Genomic DNA, 25871 nt, shown 5'->3' on the forward strand with positions numbered 1-25871 from the left:
AGAACTGGTTATGTCCAAAATGTACATTATTTTCTGCAGGGTATCAACATCTTTCTAAAAATGTTTCTGATGGGTCAGAAGTTTAATGACTGTTATACCATATTTACTCGAATCTAAGCCGCACTTTTTTTCCGGTTTTTGTAATTCAAAAAACCGCCTGCGGCTTAGAATTGAGTGCAAAGTAAGCGGAAGTTCTGAAAAATGTTGGTAGGTGCCACCACAACTAACTTCTGCCATCGAATATATTCTGCCATCGCTACACAGGCATGCTTTGCAGGCACAAAGATAAATACTGGCGCCAAAACCTCTGAGTCAGTAAATAAATTTTAAAAATTTTCTCCGCCTCGAGTTTCGACCACTGCATTTTCATACATTATCCAACGAAGTAAATACAAATTCCGTATTGTTCATCTTCAAATGTAGCAGCATTTCAATGTACTATGAAAATCCAACTGGCAAGACTGTTTGGGATGTTTGTCAATATGGTCAACTCTACGTTCTGAATTTTTTCGTATCTGTGAGAAGAGATGGTTGCTAATAGGAACTTTTATGAATTGTGAATCACATGCAGTATTCTCTTCACCATAAGAATAATATGAATATAAACATTTTGCCATGTATTCTTTCATGTTTGCTGCTATCTCATCAAAATCCTATCTGCCTAATAAACTACGAAACTAGTGTGAGACAACAGCAAACACGGAAGAATATACATATCATGTCATGTTTATATTCGTAGTATTCTTATTCCTAATAGTGGTACAGTCAGAAATGAAGCACGGCAATTGACTAGATTTTTAAATCTAAGATGACTCATTTCTGTACAGAATGTACTGTACAAAAGAGGTGTCTGCAAAGATTTTCAAACGGCGAAAAATTTTAGCTAAACTCTCGTTCAGAACATCTTATATCATACGCAGTCTATTATTTGGTTCTTGTTGATCATTATCAAAGAAAGCAGCAGTGTAAGTAACAACAAATAGCAGTCTCTTGCCATTGTTTCGCTAATGAGACAATGCCTCTCTTTTTTTTTTATCGTAAGCGGCGGTAGCGCGCACAAAAGCAAGCGATGCCGTGAGCGGCGACAGGTCGTAAACACACATTATCAGAATGTGACAAACAATGCACGACACAGTACAATAATGCATTTTCAGCTTAGAGTGACGTAAACACCTATAACAAAGAGAACAGCACTTATCAGATCAAAGAAAAATAAGCAATCGATTCAAACCAGACGAAGCATGTGAAAAAGGAAGGGTACCCGTATAAATACGGACGGAGTGCCTGACACTTAGCAATGGCTACCTGGTAAAGCTTAACTGCTAAGCTTACGACTCGAACCAAACTACTGTAGCTGTATCATCATTCATTCGACCTAAATTGTGTCTCATTACAATGGACCAACTTTGTTTCGATTTGGAGCTGCGGCCTAAAACTTTTTGCTCCCTTGAATTTCGAGTCTCAAATTTCAGGTGCAGCTTAGATTCGGGAAAATTTTTTTTCCTTGATTTCGAGTCTCATTTTTCAGGTGCAGCTTAGATTCGAGTGCGGCCTAGATTCGAGTAAATACGGTACTTACTTATCATGACCTTCACCATCACCATCATCTGGACAATGTTCTTGTAAATTTGTACTGAGTCATTCCATGATGGAAAGGTAAACCATAAATTTCCTCCAGGTTTTGTGGTGTAGTATAATGATGATTCCGTTGTTGCCACTAAGCAGCAACATTTAATTCCCCTGTGGAGTGGTGTTTTCTTGTAGCACAGTGGGTCACTTTTCCACCATTACCACCTCTGCATAATAACACTTCTATAGTGGTAAATGGACCTTCAAAACTATTTCCCTCCGATTCTAAGGTTAAAAATTATTTGTTACGTTTTCTAACCAATCACGATATTTATTTTATAGCCCTTGTTGACCAGTTTCATCCATGTTTTATAATAGCTACAACATTTCTTATAACAAGTGACTATGCATTATTGAATATTTCTGTTTCCTTTTTATGTTACATGAGAAACTTTGAGTGGTTTTAGCACTTATATTTTAGTAATTTTGAATTCCACAGAGCTGCTGCTTTGGATGTCATCTCAGTATACAGAAATTTTGCTAATAATAATGATAATTCCTTCTATCATTTATGCAGCCTGCATCAAATCAGGAGGGCAAAAAATATCTAACATCCATAAGACAAGCCTGTAATGTACAGCCCGCATCTCGCGGTCGTGCGGTAGCGTTCTCGCTTCCCATGCCCAGGTTCCCGGGTTCGATTCCCGGCGGGGTCAGGGATTTTCTCTGCCTCGTGATGGCTGGGTGTTGTGTGCTGTCCTTAGGTTAGTTAGGTTTAAGTAGTTATAAGTTCTAGGGGACTTATGACCACAGCAGTTGAGTCCCATAGTGCTCAGAGCCATTTTTTTGTAATGTACAGTGCCCATCACAATCTAGTTTGTATCAAAATATAATGTGCTGGAATGATTGGGAGCATAATTGGCTATTGCAAAAAACTGTCAGTATTCAACTAATAAAGATTTTGAGAGACTAAATATTTGAGTTAATCCATGAAGTGTAACAAGATGATTCAGCTGGTGATCTGTTGCCCATTAATCTTTTCCACTCCTTTTTCTCCAACCATGTTCTCCTCAACTGGTACTTCTGTTAGTTAGGATTAGTGGATATGTGGAAAAATCAGAGATGGGAGAAAACTTAAGTGATGTGTGGGTTTTGGTGTAGCCAAGTAGATGGAATGTCAGAGGGTACCAAATTTAATGAACCGCCTGGACAGTCCAACAATTCATGTTTCAGAGCCATTAGTTATCTTATTTCTTTGGTACTTGCCGAGAAAACTTAGTGCTGTTGTACAGCTTGGGTTATTTGCCACTGTAAAATTACCTACGAGAATCAAAGTGTGAAGTGCAACAGCTGTTGACAAATTGTTTTTAGACCTAACTACTCTCCGTGATTTAGATGTAAAACCAACAGTCAATAGTTTATCTGACTACGATGGCCAGATGTTAAAAATAAGATATACTGACCAGCTACTGATATACTGACACTTGTCTGTCCTCTTCTAAAGTACTGCTATGTGGTCTGGAATCCTTTTCAGATAGAATTAACGAAGTACATTGAGAAAGTTCAAAGAAGAGCAGCAAATTTGGTATTATCGCAAAGTGAGGGAGGTAATATTACTGACATGATACCAGATTTGGGGTGTATATAATTAAAACAATGGCATTTTTCGCTGCGGCGGAATCTTGTCATGAAATTTCAGTCACCAAATTTCTCTTCCAAATGTGAAAATATTTTGTTGGCGCCAACCTTCATTGGGAGAAACGACCATCATAATAAAATAATAGAAATCAGAGATCACACAGAAATGTATAGGTATTCACTTTTTCCACATACTGTTTGAGTTTAGAATAATAGAGAATTATTGTGAAGGTGGTTCGATGAATCCTCTGCCAGGAACTTAAGTGGGATTTGTGGAATATCCATGTAGAAGTAGATGTAGATCATAAAATAAAAATATTGTATTATAGAATCATAAACAGTGACTTGATCACCGGTTTTAGAGATAAATTATGGAAAGAACATGCTGTGTTATCTCCAGTGTGTGTATGTGTGTTCATGACAACTTCAAGGGGCGTCATCAAGGCATAAACTCCCACATCTAGCAAGTGCCTTTGCACATACTATGTTACATCACAGGTACATACTATCAGCACAAATCACAGATTGGTGTGCACACAGTGGATTGTATACACTACATAAAATGTTTATAAGATGAATGGCCATCTTTTGCCAGTGTGAATATCCAAAGTGGAACATAGGTTATACTCATGAATAATCCATGTTACACTACAAACAGTGGGACGAGTTTTATAAACAGGTAGTGTAGATGGATATTTAACTTTTTGTTAACCATATTCCAGCAGTGCTTAAAATTGAACATGGGCAAGGACTCTAAGATTAAAGTATATTGTGCAAGGAAGAGATCTAATTCTGAGAACAAGCTGTAATCAAGAATTCAAATTCCATCACAACCATTACTGTAAAATCCTCATTATGTATTATAAAAGCTGAGCAGACAATAAAACACTCTAAGAATAAGACAAAACAGTTTGGAACAATACTAAACAAGAAACAAACGTAAATAGTATCCATATGAAACCAAGTGGCACAAAAGAGCTCTGCCATTCAAATCATTTGTATGCACCACAAATAGAGATTTGTTTCAATAACATAACCTGTAATAGGATTATAACATTCATCAATCCACTAAAAACAAATAATTTCACTGGAAATGCTGATGTTTGTATGTAACATAGTATTAAAATCTTGTTATGACGTGGTAGGACTGCCCTTAAGCTGTCTTGGTAATCTTATACTGACTTGATAAAACTACTCTTAAGTTATCTTTGTAATCAGTCACTCAGATACATTTTCTGGCAGTCTAAAATATCCTGTAGCAACACTATTCTATAAAACTGGAGGTGAGCAAGGTGTCTCACTCATGTTACTCCTTCCAGTCTTTCCAAAAGTTTTTCAGTAGGACGCCTATGATGGAATGCAGACTGACTCATTTATCTGGACAGAACCTTGTAACTGCCTCTCATCTCAGCTTTCGTAAAGGATTTTTTTACAGAGATGCAATACATACATCATAAATGAAGTCCTTGCAGAGCTGAACAAGTAAAATTACCCATTTGGTGTATTTAACGGCCTTGCAAAATCCTTGGATTTTGTGGACCTCAAAATTCTACTTGGTGAACTGATATTTTGTGTTGTCAGTGGTATCCTTTGTGCATGGGTGGAGCCTTATCTTTATAACAGAGAGCATAGGGTCACATTGACAGTGTGTGTCGTAGGTATGAAACATACCTCAGAATGCATAACACAAGACACGTGATCTCGCACTCACTGGGAATGAGTCTCGTCAGGTTCTTAATGTACAGTTTGTGGATGAATATATAGTTTATTGGAAGTAAATTACACCTTGAGGTGAAATGAGAGAGAATTGTTGTGGAACAAAGAGAAATTCAGTTAAGTATGAGGCATGGTTTTGGTGCAAAGGAGGGCAGTAATTAAAGTGAAATACAGATTTTCAAAATAAATAAAGAATTTTTGAGCCAGATTTCAGTGATACGTCTTGGAATGTAACAAACACATTTGCAGTTTTAGAAGAAGTATTTTTGGATAACAAGCAGGTTGCTTAACACCCCACACTCCTTCAACCATCTGACACATGGTGTACTTTACAGTCACTGCATTAAATACAAAGTATGATTCTTGTAACATCTAATGACATTCTCTTATGAATCACTGTTAGTTTTAATGATAAACTAGCTCCTACTGAAACTAGTATAATATTAATGACAACAACAATAATATAAGAGACAATCAAAAAGTTTTTGTTTGAAGGCCATACAATACAGAGTTGGTATGCTAATCAGGAAAAATTGCCATAAGCATTGAGGTAATTGTCCTGCTGACATACCAGGTTGAAGATACCTGTATGGTAAAACACCGTGTCCTGCTGCATGTTCCATAACTGCCTGCTACACATTCTTGTGCAACAGGAATCGTTGACCCTTCATGGCCTTTTTTAAGGGACGAAAGCATGATAATCACATGGGGAGAGCTCAGGACTATAGGGTGGGTGCTCGAGTGTCTCCCCACTTGAGTAAGGATGGCCAGCCAGATCAACCAATGTCTTGTGTCGATTTTCGAGCAGCATGGAACTTGCTGCATCTTTCCACCATGGTGGTTTTTGACCAACATGCTGTCCCATACATATTCTATATTCTCTGATGGATGTCTACCAGTGTTTGTCCTTTGGCAGCCAAGAAAAGAATAACAGCACTTTGGTCCTGTTTGAACACATTTGATAATAAGGTCGCCACAGTTCACATTTCCGTATTTACCACATGCACATCGGAAAGATATGAATGCCACACTAATCCCTTGGCTACCTGTCAGTGTGTTTGTACATGTATGAGAGTTGCACTACAGTACACATATGCTGAAGCAACACCCTCAAATGGAAACTTTCTGATTGCCTTCTTATAATAATTTTGAAATAGGAATAGCTTTGAAGAGTGACATGTGACACAGTCAACTCACCTGTTTGATGTCTAATAGTTTTATGTGTAATACATGTGTAATATTTATAATTTCTAATGAGATGAATTGAAATGACATATTTATTTTGGAGTCGGGGGGTACAATGTCCTGAATGAAACAAATTAAAATAGAATATATTTGTATTCAGCTGTTCTTTTGTTTTAAGAACTTGTAATGTTTGTTATTTGTGTTTGTCCTGTCCTAGGAACTTGAGAAGCTTGCATCTCGCAAACTGAAACTCAATGCACGTGATACTATGAAAATTGCTGAGAAACTGTATACCCAAGGTTTCATTAGCTATCCTCGAACTGAAACAAACATTTTTCCACGTGAGATGAATTTACGAAGTATAGTTGAACAACAGACTGAAGACGCTCGCTGGGGAGGTAATGCCTTTTTCTGATATTTAATCTCCATTGTCTTCTCCAAGTTAGTGCTTACACCAACTATGGCATAGTTTTTAGCAACACCTCACTCATGCAATTGCTGTTTGTCTTATGTTCTTTCATGAAGTGTGGACATTCTCAAATGATGTACCTTTTATTTTACTTTAGAGCAGGTGCCAGGGAAATAATTTCCCTTATCTATTTTCATTTTTCTGCCTTTCATATCTTCTACTTATAACGTGCTTCTAATTAGTTTTCTTGTCTGCATTTCCAGTTCATAAATAAATATACAAAATGCTTTATTCATATGAAAACCACTTTCCTTTTGTACTGTTTGTAACTAGTAGATGGTATTGTTGGTAAACATTTAAAAACCTCAAGTAACTCTCACAACTACAGCTGGGTGACACTGTTGACAAGTGATGTCACGTGTAAATTATTTGAACATTATTTACACCAAAGGAATCTCAGCTCTCACATTTAGAAACCTAAAGGAGCAGCATTTTAAGTCTGAAATTAGTAGAGTAGCTTTATGAATTGATATCTTCATATGATTTATGTGCCTCAGGTAACATAGTTATACAATGGCAACCAGCCCCCCAGGGGGCTCACGGTTCTTTTTTTAGTTCGTGCATAGCGCACACAGGGCCCTGAGCTATTGCACCCATTCTTCCTTCTGTGACTGCATTTCCTTCACCCTGGCCATCCCTCCCTATCCTTACACATCCCTCATTACCCTTTGCTGTCCTTCTCTTGGGGTTCTGATTTATATTGAACTGTCTATCCGTCTTTTTCCCTGTATTACTTGCAATTTTGCTCATCCTGCCAATTCTCTTTCATCCTCTTTGGTGTTTAGGTCCCTTCTTGAGGTTTGACCTCCACTTCTAAATTTTCTTTTATATTGTGAGTCATTTTGGGAAGAACTCCCTCCCTAGTGTCTACGATGTGGATTCCTCTCCCCCCTTCCTTCCCCACTGTAGCCCCCCTCCACTCCTCCACTCTACTTGGTCACCAGCACATGTAGCCAGTCTGTGTGATGGTGCTGTTATATACCCATCTGGCGAGCCCTCTGACAATGCAGGGATCACACTGCTGATACATGAGCTGTGCCCGCCCCATGTATGTGCCTGAGCTGTTCCCTCCCCATGTATGTCATGGATTGGTTGCTTGTCTACCTGGAGCATAGGAACTCCTAGCAATGGCCACTGTGCCAGGTGGCCCTTTGCTGTGGCTGGGTGGCACACATGGGGAGAGCCCCTGGTCTGAGTGGGTGGTATCAGAGCGGATGCTTGATGCATGAAGCATATCAAACTGCAAAAATCTGGCTGTTCTCAAATTGCTGTTTCTTTGAATGGTGAAGGATCATTGAATGCTGGTTTGTATGACCGAGCAGCGTCCCCTTTCCAGGCTACACCCTGGGAGATGGCCAGGCTCTCCATCTTGGGATGAAACACTTTCTCTGCTACCTCATCTGTACTAGGATAGACGAAGACACATTCACTGCCACAAAGCCATTGTTTTTTGTGGAGAATATCGAGGACAAGTTTGCTGAAAGTGTAGTCTCTCTGTAAGATATCGTCAAACTCCCTGTTGATCAAAGCTGCTTCTGCTGCCCAGTCTGCAGCCCTTCATGCTTGTGAGCATCTTGGCAATGTCCCAGTGTCTATTACCCCTCACCCATCTCTGAATATGGTCCAAGAAGTGATTTTTCACGTGGACCGCATCCTGCAAACTGATGAGGAACTCCGGCCTGACATGGAGTGACACGGCATTCATTTTGTTCGACATGTGCAAAAGGGTTGCAAAGACAACCACACCATTTATTGTGGCTTTCGAGGGGATACTCTCACAGGTAAGGTCAAGGTTATGTGCTACAGATGTGACATGAAGCCGTATGTCCCACCACCAATGAGGTGCTATCGGTGCTTGCGTTTTGGGCATATGTCTTCCCACTATATGGCAGACCCTCTGTGTGGTGACTGTGGACACCCACTCCATGAGGGGAAACCCCTGTGTTCCACCAGCTGTGTGTGTCAATTGTTACGACAGCCACTCCCCTCGCTCACCAGATTGCCCAGCTTACAAGTGAACAAAGAAGATCCAAAAATACAAGTCCCTGGATCAACTGTCTTATGCTGAGATTCGCCAAAAACATGTGAGACTCCAACCAGTGTCACTTTCTTCAACTTTTGTCTGTGCTACATCCTTTCCCCCTCCTACCTCCTCCATACCCCAGCCCCATCCCCCCTCCCCTCCCTCACCGCTGCAGTTCCCACCACAACCTCCCCTCTGGGAACTGCTCCCCCTACCTTGCCAAAGAAGTGCTCCCCACTCTTCAGCACCTGCCAGTGATGGGGCTCCCTCATGGGACACCTTTCTCCAATGTCTCTCAGGCCGAAAGCCTACTACCACAACTTGGTCATGAGACACATGATCTGTGTACCCCAACGTCACTCACTCTCTTTCAGTTCTGGATCTTGCAGATGCCTGTACTCCCTCTGTGCCCTGCTCTCCTGCACCTCCAAAAGAGAAGAAGAAGAAGAAGAAGAAGAAGGAACATAAGTCCCAGGACAAGGCCCACCCGGTGCCCCCGGAGGTACCGTCTCCTCCCTTGCAACCTGAGTCTGACATATTATTTATTGATGTCATCCCATCCTTGTTAGTGACGACCACCGTCTGAGTGACTTGACCCCCTCTCAGCTTCTTTATGCCTAACCTGGACCCTCGCTACATGATAATCCAATGGAATTGCAACAGATACTATCATCACCTAAATGAAATACAGCACCTTTTTTTCTCCTATTCTGCATTCTGTCTTGCTCTTCAAGAAACGCACTTCCATGATGGCCACTCTCTAAGGTTTCGTGGTTGTTGGGCATTCTGTGAGAAACATATTGGCCCTGGGGTAGCACCTGGAGGGGTCATTAGTGAATGGATACCCCTTCGTACCAACTTGGAAGTAATAGTGGTTAGAATGCAAATGATTCCAGCAATCACAGTTTGCAATGTCTACCTCCCTCCAGTTAGGCCACTTCCTTATATTGAACTGTCTACCTTAATACAGTTACTCTTGCCCCCATTTCTCCTCTTTGGGGACTTCAATGCCCACCACCCCCTGTGGGGAGTGCCACTTCAATGGGTAGGGGTCTCCTAACTGACCAACTTATTACAAATTTTGATTTTTGTCTCCTCAATGACGGTTCCCCTATCCACTTCAGTGCCACTCATGGCAGCTTTGCTGCTATCAATCCCACAATTTCCTCCTCTGCTGTGGTGGCTTCCCTACATTGGTCACCCCATGATGATCTTTATGACAGTGACCAATTCCCTGTGATTCTATCATTCCCCTGCTGCTGGCAGGCAGACAGGCTCTCACATTGGGCATTCCGGAGGCCCAATTGCCCTTTATATATGTCTGCTGTGCACTGCGACACCTCCTCTCGAATTACATTGATGTGGTCATGCAGGGCATCTCTGCAACTATTCTTCATGCTGCTGGCACTGCTGTACCCCCTATATGCAGGTCCCTCTCATTGTCGATCAGTACCGCGGTGGACCAAGGACGTAGCAGTCACTATCCAGGACTGCTGACGGGCGCTGCAGCAGTTTAAACGACACCCTTTACAGACCAACCTCCTCGCTTTTAAGCATCTCTGTGTTAAGGCTCGTTACCTTATTAAGCAGAGTAAAAAGAAATGCTGGGAGTGCTATGTTTCCTTTTTGGGGACGTATGCCTCTTCATCGCAGGTTTGGTCCAAACTCCTTAGCCTTCTGTGCCACCAGTGGCAGTCAACTATCCAGGCTTTTAACCTCCAAGGTGCTTTGTGCACTGATCCATTGGTCCTTGCAGAACATCTCGCGACACACTTTGCGGCAGCATCGGCATCCTCTTCCTATCTCTCTGCCTTTCTCTGGTAGAAACGCCGAGTTGAACAGGCCCCTCTGTTTCAACCCGCACCACACTAAACCCTATAATGAACCCCTCACTGAATGGAAATTCTTGCAGGCTCTTACCTCTTCACATGACATGACCCCAGGCCTGGATTCCACAACAACTGGCTGATCCAACATGGGGACATTACCGAGATGCAACATCTCCTCAAGGTCTTCAATCACATTTGGCTCACGGGTGCTTACCCATTGCAATTGCGAGACAATATAGTTATCCCCGCATCATTTAGCCCGGGAAGAACCCAATGTCTCTCAAAAGCTACCACACAATTAGACTGCTAAACATACTTTATAAACTGCTTGAGAGGATGGTTAGCTTCAGATTATGATGGGTACTGGAATCTCAGGGCCATTTGTCCCTGAATCACTATGGCTTCTTGGAAGGATGATCTCGAACTGACCATTTACTCAGATTGGAAACAGCAATCCAACAGGCATTTACTAACTGATGGCACCTTGTCACAGTCTTCTTTGACCTACATAAGGCATATGACATGGCTTGGCACCATCACATTTTAGTTACCCTCCACGACTGGGGCTTTCGCAGCCCCCTTCCGATTTTTATCTGTGAGTTTTTATCCCAAAAACTCTTCTGGGTTCAAGTCGCCACTTCACTCACCACCCCTCGGGTTCAGAAGAACAGTATCCCACAGGGTTCTGTCTTAAGTGTCACACTCTTCCTCATAGTCATCAATGGGCTTGTAACCTCTGTTGGGCCTGTGGTTACACCAGCCTTGTATGTTGATGATTTTTGCATATAGTGCAGCTCACACTCTGTAGGATCTGCTGAGCTCTGGCTCCAAGGCGTCATCGAACAGGCCTCTGTGTGGGCTCTCTCCCATGGCTTCCAGTTTTGTCCCTCCAAAATGTAGGTTCTGCGTTTTTGTCATTGACGCACAGTACACGCCAATCCAGAACTTTATTTAGGTGACCAGCTCCTCGATATTGCAGCACAGTCCTATTTCTTGGGCCTTATTTTTGATAAAAAGCTGATGTGGCTGCCCCATACTTGCCACATAAAGACTACATGCAAGTGGAAGCATAATACTCTCTGCCTACTGGCCCATTCATCTTGGGGTGCAGACCATGCCTCTCTTCTCCATCTTTATCTTGCTCTGTTTTTGTCCAGACTAGATTATGGTAGTCAGGTTTATGACTCAGTGGCTCCTTCCACTCTGAAACTACTTGACCCTGTTCACCATTGTGGGGTGCGCCTAGCTAGTGGTGCCTTTCGCACTAGTCCCATTGACAGCCTCCATGCAGAAGCAGGGATTCCCCCTTTACAAATATGACGGAGCCAGCTCCTGGTTTCTTACGCAGTTACTATTTGCCAATTTCCTGACCATCCCGTGTACCCTGTTCCCTTTGCAAACGAGGGATGCCTCCCTCCTGATAACCACCCATAGGTGGGATCACTGGTTTAGATGCATCTCACTTCTCTCTGTTGGGATTGCCATCTCCATGCACTGCAATGCGCCCCATGTATTTTGTCCCACACCCCCCTTGGATGGTGCCTGGACCACTGCTTAGGACCAACCTATTCCAGGGTCCTAAGGTCTCTGTCACTTTATAGTTTTCCAGCATCTTGAACATGCCATCCATGCAGAGTTCCAGGGTGCCACCATCTTCTACAATGATAGATTCTAAGATGATAGATAGGGCGGGATACACTTTCATATCTCCTACTGGCTTAGAACACCATTTATTGCTGAGATCATGTAGTTTGTTCATAGCAGAGCTCCTAGCTATTCACAGAGCCCTCCATTTTGTTTCTCAGGCCTCTCTCCACAGAGTTTTAATGTGTACTGACTCAATGAGCAGCTTGCAGGCTATCAACCGATGCTACTCTCGTCAGCCTTTGGTGTCTGCTGTCCATAACCTTCTCTTCACCTTTGGCCGTGCCACCTGTTCAATTCTCTTTCTCTGGGTCCCATGTCATGTGGGTATCCCAGTGAATGAACTGGCTGACCTTTTGGCTAGAGAAACAGGTACTTACCTCCATTACCTTTCATGATTCCAGCTGCAGATACGCAGATCTATGTCTGATCTCTCTTTGCCCAAAAGTGGAATGACATCAGGTGTGCTGCTGTTCACAGTAATAAACCCCAAGGAGTCCACTGCGGTTTGGCACTCTTCCTTCCACCCCTCTCTATCTTCTATCTTCATTGTTTCCTCTTGCGTAATGAACCCCCCCCCCCCCCCCCCCCCCCCATATGTGGTTTTGGAGCCAGACTGACAGTATCCCATATATTGGTGGCCCTTAATACTAAGTAGCCTTCCAGATTCCTTAAATTTAAGGTTGGCAGACAATTCACTATTGATTGAACTGGTCATCAGTTTCTTCTGTGAAAGTGGTTTTTCTTTTCATTACTTTACTCCTGGAGCATGGGCAGGGTGGTTGTGGTTGGGGCCTCTTTTCACAAGTTCTCAGTCTGGGACTCATTACAACTCCCCTTTGCAAAGACTACTCTTTTATCCCTCTGTTTTCCCAGTTTTTAGATTTGGCCTAATCTTGTATACCTTCTACTGTGTGTGTTTTAACTGAGAGGTATAGTTCATTTTTGAGGTTCTATTCCTTTCCACAAAATAATTCTCTTGGATGGTATTTTAAAATGATGACATGTGTCATCAACGTGCATGCAAGTTCTAAGCGTGGCTTCGTTGAAATAAGTTGTTTGTTTTTGACTGTCTGTGCTACTTTCACCTCATAAACCAGACAGAACTTTTTTTAGCATTTGAATGGATCCTCCTTCAGACTGAAGCATGCCCCCACCCCCTTCTCTCTGAATACATTGCCTGGCTGACTACATTGTGCTGGCTCGCCAACTTGAGTTAGGTGAGAGTAGGCAAAGGGAGAAAACCAGGCAGGGAGCAGGAGAAAACTTTGTAGAAGAGTACCTGACAGCTGGGAGGGAGAGAATGGGATAGGAGTGTGGTGAGCTCATTCTGATGGCAGTCAGGGGTAGTTGTGCACAGTGCACTGTGGAAGGGGGGAATATAATAAAGGGAGAAGGGTTCTGGATGCAGGATAGTGAAATTAGTGTCACAAGGCAGGTGGGTAATGGGCTGGTGCTAGAGGAAATTGAACCCAGGAGGATTATAGAATTGAAGAGGGTGTTGCAAAGACAACTCCCATATGTAATTATGTTGTGTTGGTATTGTGGTGAAGGATCCAGGTGGCACGGGTTGTGTAACAACCATTAAGATGGAGCACATTGTGCTCAGCAGTGTACTCTGTGACTCGATAACCGATTCCACTCTCAGCCACAGTTTTTCTGTGGTCCTTTGTTCAGTTGGACTTCTTGTGGGTAGTCATGTGTGCGCAAAAAATTGTGCATAAATTGCAGCAGAGCAAGTTTGTGACATGTTTGCTTTCACAGGTGGCCCTGCCTCTGATATGACAGGATAAGATAAGCCAGTAATGGAACTGGAGTAGGATGTGCTGCATGGTTGTATTGTACAGATCTTGCAACTGAGTCTCCCACAAATCTGTGACCCATGTGGCAAGGGATTGAGAGAAGTCTGTGTTTGCACCACACCTACACACCTCAGTGATATGTTCTTGTGATTGCTTTTGATATGTTGTATTTTTATTCTCTTGGATTTTGTAAAATGAATCAATACAGATTATCAGTGAAATTTCTGTGAACAACATGATGGACTTCTTTAGATATTTGATACATGACGAAAGTTGGTTTCACATTTGTAGCATGGGCACTCCTCTTCGCCTGCCCTGATTATGACGATATCATTGAAATGTGGCATCATGGAAAGGAAACATTTCAGCAATTCACTAATCACATTAGTGACATACACTCTAACATAAAGTTCACTGTGGATATGGAGACGGAAGGAAAGCTACCTATCTTAGATGTTCTGGTTGAGCAAAAGTTAGACAGATGACTCAGACCCCCAGTGTATTGTAAACCGCCAAACACAACCATTATCTTAATGGGCACAGTTTTCATCATCTTGCCCAAAAGAGAGTAGTGCCAGACACTCTGATACATAGAGCTAGAGGTACATTAGATGAAAATCATCTTGGCATTGATATAAATAAATAAATGTTGCTTTGCTCCCAGCATAGTGCAAACTGTTCAATATGATGCCACTTCAGTTCCACTGCTTATTTAATTGAGCAGTTCCTAATTTGGTCCCACGAGGCTAATTGCACACTGTTTCTGACATTTCCACCAAGAAAAATCTGAAGTTGCTGCTGGAAATCGATCCTGGGACATCCGTCTCAGTAACCAGTAATGCTAACCACTAAACCACAGATGCAGCTGGCATTCAAATAAACTGTCGAACCTCTGTGTCCAGACAAAATGGCTATTGGAACATGAAATAATGTCAGGTCTCTTCAGAAGATGCAAATCTAAGTCTAACTAGGCAACATGACAACATCAGCACACAATGTTCCATCTGTACTGTGGGGCAACATCAAATAAAACTGGACAAACCTTAAACAGACCTGGGATTAAAAGTGTATTTTGGCTGCCTAATAAAATCTGAGGGATGTTGTGCCCCACGAAGGACGTTCATAATAACAGTATCAGCTGTTTACAGTATTCTGTGAGAATGTGAAAGGAGCTGTGTAGGACTTACATAATTTTCTGGCACTGGATCAAACATTATGGTCCATCAAGTACAGGAATCTAGAAAAAAGTTGCTGTCCTCAAACACAGGGTAGCAGCTAAACACAAAATCTTGTTTTAACAGACTCAGATCATAGCCTACACTTCAAGTGAGTGGTACTCAATCATTAGAGGGACTGTGGAGACTAGAATGTGAGTCACAAACTTCATTAGAGATGTCTCCGGCCATCCTGATTTAGGTTTTCCGTGATTTCCCTAAATCGTTTCAGGCAAATGCCGGGATGGTTCCTTTGAAAGGGCACGGCCGATTTCCTTCCCAATCCTTCCCTAACCCGAGCTTGCGCTCCGTATCAAATGACCTCGTTGTCGACGGGACGTTGAACACTAACCACCACCACCATTAGAGATATGGGATTCCAACTGAACAGTGCATGGAAACAGGCACCTGAACTGTACATTTTTAGAGGAATGAAGACACTGTAAGTAACATATCATTGTTGGTCCAATGAAAACTGTTACATCCTTACGATTTTGTTACTTCTGTGACAGTCAAATGTAGTCTCGATGAAGGTGGTTGTAGTTATTGTCCAAAAGCTCATGTTTTCGTAGAGAATTAGCTTGACAAGTGAACTAAGTATATTGTATACAAATACGTGATTGTTTTGAAAGAGTGAGTGGAAATTTATGTTTCAAAACAGTTAATGAGCAGGTTCAGCACATACCAGCAGATCAAAGCACGGAAATCTCCCTTACATTTGTTCGAATAGCAACCTCATCTAAAATCTACGAGTAAGGAGAAAAATAAGGGAAGTGGCTACTGTTTAAATTCTCCACTCTTGCAGTCTGTCTACTTCGGGAAGGAAGTACATAAATTTCCTTGCCTTGCGATAGGACACAAATGTATAACAGCTCTCCTATGTGCTTATACGTTTCGTGTCACTTATGACAGGCCACCAGATGCTAAAGTATCACATGTTGCAAAAAATATCGTAACTGTGTAATCTCATCTGACTGAAAACCAAGGCATGACTATGGTAATCTAAATTACACAGACTCAAGTGTAAGTAATTGATGGTGCTAAAGAGAGCAAAAGCTGTATCTGCAGATTTGGCAGCCGAAGAGAGAATTGCATCGGAACCTGTGGCCTGCGATACCCAGCTGCGTGCCCCAGCTGTTGTAGAGTGAAGGTAGGCTCTCAGTCTACCCTGACCGCCTGTTTGTTATGTTTGCCGAATGTCTAATTGAGAAGACCTAGTCCTGGTTCCCAGCCCATGCTGAGACTATAATCACAGTCTTGGATGATGAGATTGTTCCTGTTGTGTATTTCAGTTTCCTCTCTAATGGTGCTATCCCAGTATTTTGGCATTTGTGCTGAAATTATAGTGTGTTAATATTCCACTGCACAATCTCAGACAGACAGTGCTACATGACTGCTGACTTTCTAGCATACGTGCTGCTGATGTTGTCAGATCGATCTTCGATGGTTCACACTGCTTGTCCAATGCGTGTCGTGCCATATTGGCATGGAATCTGTTATATCCTGGCCCTCTGTAAACTGAGGTCATCTTAGGCATTGCCAGTAATGTGCATATTTCATTGGATGGGCAAAAGATAATACTTCTTGGTATTTTACCATTATGTGCCTGATTTTACAATTTTCCAGTGTGTGGTATAATGGCAATGGCTGTCTCTTTTTTTCTGGTACATGGTATAAAGGCAATGGTTGTCTCTTTCTTCACAACTTTTTCCACCCCACAGTTATACTGTAGTGGTGGTGTGCAGAGCGCACTCAGCCTGCTCCGAGAGGGTTTACATTTGGATGACTTCAGGGCTTCTTCCTCAAAGTGCTCCATAAACAGATTCGCAATCACAAGTAGAGTGGGGTGCCCATTGTGATGCCCTCCATCTGTTCATAGTATTTTTTTATGATGCAGACATTTACCCACATGAGGGCCTTGCAGGTCCTTCAGATATGTAGGAGCCCTGCTGTTACTGACAGTAGGATGCAATGGCACCTTGTCTTAGTAAATCTTATGGAGCCCGTCTTGGTGGTATGGATCTTTGTGGTAACAGTTTCTTGATAACCCCCTCTGGTAAATCCGAGTCCTTGAGAAATGTCTCGGTCTAGTTCTCCAGCGCTGATCTACCTGTCGGAGTCGTCATTTAGCAGGCCCTGCATCTTCACAGTACAGTCGTTGTGGTTGAGGACCAAAGAAGCATTGCCTAAGTCAGCAGGTAGTATATTGTAACAAGTCTGCTGTGGCTGAGCACTATTTGTCTGAGTTTTGTGTTATGGAATACGTACACGCTAGTATTTTAACACAAACAGTGAAACAATGGGACAGTGTCATTAGTGAGTCCATTGAAACGTGCACCAGTGACTATCTCATTGAACTGGGACTGTGTCTATAGTCTCAGCAAAGCTTGGGAACTGACACTTAGTCTAATAAAGAAGACACTCAGCAGCTCCGAGTGCCTACAACCACACTACTGGAGCTGCTGGGTGTTGCTGCCCACAGACATCGACACAGTCACGCTCTGGCATGGAGTGCTTGTGGAATGCCCTGCAGAGTGGATGGGGTTAGCCATGTGTCTCCAGATCATTCAGTTTGTCAACACACACCTGATGATGTAACTTGTCTTACCACTGAAATTTTGTGTCCAATGGACATGTGGACTATTTGATCGACAGTGTTGTTGAAGACAGAAGAAATAGTGTGAGTAAATTTGTGAGTAGGCACCTTTACTGCAGGGCAATAATGACCCGATTTGCATACCAGTTGTGTTAACAGAACCGACAAACAGAATTATGGGTCAAGAAAGTATTTTAGTGGTGTCTGACTTGAGGTAACTTGATATTGTGGTCACCCGTGAGCAGATACTTGCACCGAAGTTGATATTTGAATATCATAATACTTTATTTTTCTGCTTGCAAAGAAAAACTTGAGAAATTGGTATATAATCTGCCGTGTATAATGCAGTATTGCTATAATGTAGTATTGCTATAATGTAATTAGATAGATAAAAAAAATATGCTCATCAAGGAGTGGCAAGAGAACACAGATATAAAGGTATTAAAGATTGCAAGGTTTTGCAGCCTATGGCTACTTCTTCTGGCAGAATATTTGAAAGGGAAGGAAGAGAGGGAAGGAAAAGGATTGGAGAGGCTTAGGCAAATGGGTAAAATTATGAAAAGTTATCTAGAACCATGGGTCAGGGGAGATTTACCAGACGGGATGAGAAGGAAAACTGATTGTTGGGACTGCGCCAGATGAAATGTGGAAACCTGAGTGCTTAAAGGTGGAAGGTATGGTAATACGCAAGAGAGAAATTACTACCAAAACATCATGCATGAGTTAATAAGAACCAAAAGCTAAGTGCATTGTATGTTATAGAAAATGAAAGCTATTGGAAACAAAAAGGAAGTGAAGAAAGGAATAGTTGCTGTGAAAATATGCTAAGACCAAAGTTGGAGGGCATGTGTGTATGAGGTGTGCCTGCTTGTATGAATGGTGTATGTGTCTCTTTTGCTGACGTGTGTCTCTCTTTTACTGATGAATGCTGTGGCCAAAAGCTTTATGTAAGTGTCTTGTAATTGTGCCTGTTTGCAACTCATGTCTTCTTAATGGTAAGTAGCAATCTGTCTTTTCCAACATTGTTGATGTTCCTGCCTGGAGTTTCCATTGTTTGATATGTAGCATTTTTTGTTACCTGTCTCTTATTTAATTTGCACAGTGGTGTGTGTATGTGTAGTATTGCCAGCTTTTACTCAGTGCTTTGACTGCTGCTTCCCTTTTGGCATTAAGTGGTTGAAAAAACATATTTTTCCAAAGTAGTAGTTTATAAATATAAATCATAAGCTACCTTTTACTTAAGAAGCATATCAGCAGCTTGAGCTTCAGTGTCTGCAGCTGTCTTTGATGCCAACACAGTTACTGACCCCAGCATTTTTGTGGAGCAGTACTTTCAGTGTAATGGTAGTGATACTGTTAGGAAGCATTATTCCATAGAATGTTTCTCAAGGCAGTATTTCAAGTGGATCACTTTTCATTTGAATCTTTCTCTATAAAATACTGTGTAATGTTCTCCACAAGTTGTCTGATTTTCAGTACCAAATTTTCATCTGGCATCTGTTGTCTGTAGTTGACAGTTGAATAAATAAAAGAATTGGCAGAAAAGACTGGTTTCAGCTTTTCATCTGAACAGGTGTGGTCATTTTTGGAGCATAATGGTAGGTGTGGAGTTGATGCAAGGTGTATGCAATTTAAATGAGCTCAGGTCATATATGGTAGCAATAAAAGCTCAGAGTTTGTAAGTGTTCTGTATTGTGTGTGCTTTTTCCATTTCTACTGTTGTCCCAGCATTAGTGAAAAAAAGGACTAAATTTTTGTTACTCATGATAAATTAGGTGCAGTACAGGAATGTTTTATAATTAACCTTTTAATTAAGATTTTAATCACCAATGAGTGGACAGTTTCCCAGAAATTTATGAGGAAATATGAAACCCATCTGTTTCTTATAGAGTTAAGATTGTGTTAGCATTGCCAGTATTTCTTTTTTTCTTGCAGTGATTCTTTTACCATATTGATACCCCTATTAATTTTTTTCAGAATTTGCTGGCCGTGTTCTTCAGGATGGACCAAACCCTCGAGTTGGAAAAAAATCAGATCAGGCCCATCCTCCTATCCATCCAACAAAATACACAAACTCACTCACAGGTGAATGTCTCATGCATGCGTTTTTCAGCTTGTATCTTTTTTCCTGTTGTGTGTACTAGCTATATTGAAAATAAACTCTGGTGTAGTTGTTGATGAGGCTGGGGTAATCGGTTCAAGTGTCTGTAGATGACTAATTATGTAGTAGAGGACAACTCAGTTGTGTGAACTGAATGGCAGGGAAGTGGTTGGAGTGAGGGAATGGAACTTGGCAGACTGTTGTACCGCAGGAGTTACAGAAGAGGTAGAGGTTATGGGTGGTGGCTAAAAGCTATTGGTGAAATCACATTCGTTATTAGAGTCTGGTACCACTTAGTATCCCTGTTCTTTTTAAAGTGTAATTTGCATGGTACCTGTACATCTATGGAAGTAGATAATTGCCAAGTGATTGTTGTACCAAGAGTCAAAAAGAGGCAGTTGTTACAGCCTGCATTTGAACGCAGTCAAGTTTGGATCCAAAGCCTGTATCTAATTTAAATTGTGTACAGTGAACAAATGATATTGATACTAGGTTAAAATACATTTTGCAATAAAAGCAAAGAATGTAACTCAAAGGATATACTAATGTGGTCAAGACCTCACGATCTGGAATGTGGCCCATTACATAAACCAACAATACTTCAGAGGATGTCCCTCGTCTGTTGTAGAAGATGTTATATCACTTGAATACCTTCCAGTAATGGTAGAAGTGATTGTGTTTACCTTTTATTTTTCACTATTAATATTTTGTGTAATTTTGTAAATTGAACTGTATACTCTAGTACTGCTTTGTAGTATGGTGAATTAAGCCTTTCCACCAAAACAGTTGAAATTTTCAGGTGTTTACATGGTATTCTTTCTCTTCCTAAGTTATTTGTATTTCATTCTAGTTTGTACTAACCCCTATGTCATCAGTTTCAATATATACCGAGTAGGGGTCATTCTTTACTTGGGAACTGAGCAAGTCTCCATTCTTTGCATATACAATTATAATTTTTATCCATAAATTGTTAGAATTGGTAGTGTGCCTTAAATTTATAGTTTGGATAGTATACCACTGTTTGATACATTGTCCTGAAAATACAACATTTTTGTTGGTGTCTAGAAGAGGCACTACTTCCTTTTTGTGCATGTTTTGAAGGTGCACTTGAGATTAGGAGTACATTGCATGTAATAATTGTTTCTTTACTATATAGAAGCATCTCTTATTCCATTCTGGGCCTCTTGGTTTTGGATCATTTTGTCAAAATATTTTCAATTTTAATTGTGTTATGTCTGTTATCTCACAGTATCATTTCATAAATGTATACTTTGTGTCTTTTAAGTAAATATGAAAATGTATACTTTTTTGTTTGTGTTGGACACTTTCTTCACTGTTTAGAACACTTGTATTCTGAGCATTGTATCCGTATTTTCTTTAAGTCTATAAAAATATGCCAACTCTTGTCAACATTTCTGATAATATTTATAGTATTTTAAATACAAGAAGAGAGAATCGCTTTCTTACCTTCAGGATGCAAACTTTCTGTTTCTGCCTGCATAAACACCTCTGGAAGCAATGATTGTTGTTTTCTACTTCAAACACATTTATTAATAGTGCTGTGAATCTCGTCTCATGAAGGTAACTACAGTACAGCCACTCTGTGTTCTTTTTACACAGTTTCTCAGCTGAGTTTTCTGTAGTTCTTTGTTAGTAATTAAGTTGGGGATGTAAAACTAATGACCCTGTAATCTCACCACTTCTTTCTTTTTTTCTAGTTTATAAATTTTCATGAGACTGTGTTCTTCTCATTCTTTAAATTTATTAACTGAGCTGACTTCAAAGCTTTTATGTTTGTCATGGAATACCACTGTTTTATTTTTTTCATCTTTGCATACAGATTCCCTCATTTTGACAAATGTCCAAGTTATGTAACATAATTTTTATCATGTCAAGATGTTGATTTTTACTTCCAACTGGCCAAGCTTCTTTACTATTTTTACATCCATGGCATATAAGTGTTGTTACCAGACATGGTGTGTGGTTTCCATATTGGGTAATGTGTAATGTTAATTGATTGGAACTAACCTAGACCTTGGACTATGCTACAGATCAGTCCGTCATTGCAACCAAGATTTCAGGGGGAGAGATGGGGGAGGCTATATCACACTCTAGCAAAATGTTTAGATACTGGATCTTCTTTCCAGTTTGTATTCAACTACTAAATAACATCAAAAGCTAACTCCCAAGACGAGATATATAGATAGCTTATTTATCCCCCAATGTCACATTTTCCAGCATTTTACCACAACAAATCATAATACAGAACGTGTTTTGGAGAGATCTTTAATACGATGTATGTTAGCTTCGCTGCATGCTTCGTGTTTGTGATGTTTTCATCTCTGAACTTCAGGGTTTAATGTCTTTTGTGCTCAAACCAAAGCGTTTATGTGTTCGCATTATGAAACAGTAATGTTTCCATGACATCACGAAGCTTGTGCTGTGATTGGCTGACATAAGCAACCCGACCAACCACTATATTAAGTTCCATACCATATTTATTGTATTTATAATTGTATATTACAAAAATATGCATGACATGAAGTGATATAGCGCATTAAAGATCTCTCCAAAATGTGTCATCATTAGTATGACTTCATGTGCTAAAGTGTCGGAAATTTGATACTTTAGCACCAAAGATCATAACTAAGGACACTTTAGTAAAATATGAAGTTGGTGGTTAAACATGTGACTATCCTTTTTATGCACTTAAATTCATAAGCTTAATTGATTGTTACATCAAAGCACTAGTCTCTTACCTTCTGTTAATACACTTTTGCTTACCTTAATTTACTTGTTTATAGGTGAAATTGGTCTATGACTATTTCATTAAAATTTGGCTGATTCAGTAGTTCTTTATCAAGAGGACGCTTCGCAAGCGCACAAAGCCTATCTTCATTCATGGTATTATGCATGAATGTTTTCACTTGCTTAAACATAGAGAAACAGCGTTCTGCCATTCCTGTCATCATTGGGAAGGTTAATATTATCTGCAGAAACTTGACACTTTCAGGAAAAGCTTTTGCCACGCTGTTTTCTGGCACTTTCATAAAATCCCTTCAGCTGTATAACATGTTCCATTCATGACATAAGTATATTTACTGTAATGTAAGCAATAACAGCTATTGGTACTTTTAGTTCTTTTTCTGGGAAAATAATTTTATGTTTAGAAAACAACTGATGGTTCAAACATTTGTGCAGTTGACAAGTGAGTGTTAAAACTGAATCAGTCACTGATCTGGGTCACAATACAGCCGCAGACATGGTGCTCACACCATTCTTGATTCAGTGAGATGTCCCCGTTTTGCAGTTGGTTCTTCTCATTCCCAGTGATATTCTGTGTCAAGTGAGGTCCTAAAATGCTGGACGAAGCTGTAAGCTTAGTTGTAAGTTTTCACTGCTTCAGTATTCCTTTGTTGCAGTTGGCTGAACAGTTACAGCGAGGCACAACTTTATTAAAAAAAATTTAACCAGAAGAGGAAATCTTCATCTTGCAGGAAACACTTTACTCCCAGATCCTTGTTTATTGTTCTGTAATCATTAATATCATCATCAATAATTTTTTACACTCACTCAGCAATTTGCTTTTGGTATTTGTATATAGTGATTATATTCCATGATTTGAAATTCCATGTTATGGACTGAGGACAGGTAGGAATACGTTTCTTCATTATCTCATCCTTCAAGTAGCCAAAGAAGCTCCACTCTTGCTTATTGCCTGTCACACGATGTTCAACAAATAAATTTAACTGATGTACATAACATGAAAGAAGTGAGCATTTTCATAGATCTCTTTAATTCTGATTTGAACTCCACTTTTATGGCCACTCATAACAGGGGCACCACCATAGCAATGAGTTATCAGTTTTTCTGGTGTTTCAGTTATGTAAAAAAATCTGCAGTTACGTAAGTATGATTTTTAGGTCATACAAAGAAAATAAGTCTTTCCTTTATTTTCCCCATTAACTCATACCGAATTATTACAGCCAATTGTGACAAATTTGAAGTCAGTGGTTTCATCAGCTTTGATTGTAAGGAATTTTGTCTTCAATAGTCCACTCCTGATGAGATTAAGACATACCTCATAAATTGATTCCAACACTTCATTTTGAATTTTTTTGGACAGGCCTAAGAAAACCTGGTTTTCTGATTTTTCAATGTGCTACTTCTAGATGCCATCAGGTCAATTAGATCATCATCATCATTTAAGACTGATTATGCCTTTCAGCGTTCAGTCTGGAGCATAGCCCATAGACCTTGAAAAAAATTCTGGGTTCTTGGAATTTTTTGTTTCATCATGACCCCTTGAAGCAACATTGACTTTGCTGCAAAATTTAATTCAGTCATCAATTTACTCAATATACAGGGTGGTCCATCTGAAGTTTCAAATGAGATTATCTAGAAAACTATACATTGGGTAAAAATAATGGGTAAGAAAAGTTTGTAAGCTCAAAGGGGGACATCAAATGATACTACACGTGACCTCCAGCCCCCGCCCCCTTGGGTGGGACCGGGCGCTGATAACCTCGCTGTTGTGCGCCCTAACACACTAATAATCATCTTGGGTGGGATGGGGGGCAACTTTTAAATCTTAAATGTATGCACCCATTTTTTATTGCAGATTTGGATCCTCCATAAAAAAGTAATCAAGTTTTGTCTGAAACATTTTTTTTAAACCATTGACAGATGGTGCTGAAATTGAGAAAAAAGTAAAATTGGGGAAGAACTCTGATTTATTTAGAATTATCTGAGAAAGATGCATCAAATTGATAAAACATGTGCACCAATTCTTTTGTTACACCAAATTAAGCTATTTTTGTTCCAAATGTACTGTATCCTACTTTTAGTGTTACCCAGGAGCGATGACATGGACGTAGTAGAATGATGTTCCCATGGGGTGCTTCATTAGTGAAAGTCCCCTTGCCTCTCAATGTTAGGGACCTTCATTAGTGAGCGTCCCCTTGTCTCTCACAATTTGGGTGCTTAATTAATGAAATTAGCTACAAAGAAATTGTTCAAAATTATCCTCATTTGCTTCAGTGCATAAAGTCAATTGTCTGTGAAAGTTGTCCACAGTTTTGAGCAGCACATCCTGTGGTATGGCTGCACATGCTTTAAAATGCGTTACTCCGTATCATTTCAGGTTGTGGGCTGTCTGTCATAAACAAAATTTTTTAAATAATCCCACAAGAAAAAAATCAGGAGATGTTAAGTCTGGTGAATGTGGAGCCCACTGAATTGGCCCGCTGCGTCCTGTCCACAGACCTGTGTACCGTAAATTTAAAACGTTGCGCACCTGTTGGAACCACATTCGTTGCCTAGTTTCTAAATCAAAATCTTCCATTAGCTCCAACAAATCACCGCAGAGAAGTTGTAAATAAGATTTCGGTCAAAAAAATACGGTCCTATCAAGTAACCATTTAAATTCCACACTAGACCATTAACGACCATTTGTGTTAATTGTCAATGGGTCTGTGCCAGTGTGGATTGACAGGGGACCAATAATGACAATCATGATGATTTAATTCGCCATTGTTTTTGAATGTGGCTTCATCGGTGAACATAACGTATGTAAAAACATCATTGTCACCTCGTATCATTTCCAAGGCCCATTGGCAGAAATGCACGCGTATTTCCATATCTTTCGGCGTTAATGCCTGTGTCAATGTGACATGATACACATGATATTTATGTGCCTTCAAACTCCTCAAAACAGTTGATTTCGGTATTCCAGTTTGTCTCTGAATCGCACGACTACTCATTTTGGGATCCAGTTGAACGCAGGCGAGAACAGTAAGGGTACTAGAATCATTTTCATTGTAATCACGATGACGAGGTGGATGGTGCATGTATTCATTCCAAGCTCATTGAGTGCAATTTCAAATAATGTTTTCGCTTGGATGTCACCTGTTTAGGAAACGATCCACATACAATTGCGCCGCTGCAGTGTAATTGTTATGGCATTCACCTAAAATTAACATCATATCAACAATCTCTGTAGGAGGATAGTGAGCCATGTTTCACTAAAGAATAATTTACTTTCGTCAGTTGATGTTTACGGTTCACAATCTGAAAGTGAAGTGAT

At 40.5% G+C, this 25871-nt stretch overlaps 1 protein-coding gene across 1 annotated transcript in view; it reads left to right on the forward strand.

Moving 5' to 3' along the window:
* LOC126162371 (DNA topoisomerase 3-alpha) overlaps nt 1–25871 on the forward strand; it is a 208888-nt gene that overhangs the window by 53153 nt on the left and 129864 nt on the right. Inside the window, exons 7-8 of the mRNA XM_049918826.1 lie at nt 6326–6506; nt 19663–19770. Coding sequence (XP_049774783.1) covers nt 6326–6506; nt 19663–19770 — 289 coding nt within the window. The remainder of the gene's footprint in view (nt 1–6325; nt 6507–19662; nt 19771–25871) is intronic.

Source organism: Schistocerca cancellata, chromosome 2 (assembly GCF_023864275.1).
Source record: "Schistocerca cancellata isolate TAMUIC-IGC-003103 chromosome 2, iqSchCanc2.1, whole genome shotgun sequence".
NCBI classification, from domain to species: domain Eukaryota; kingdom Metazoa; phylum Arthropoda; class Insecta; order Orthoptera; family Acrididae; genus Schistocerca; species Schistocerca cancellata.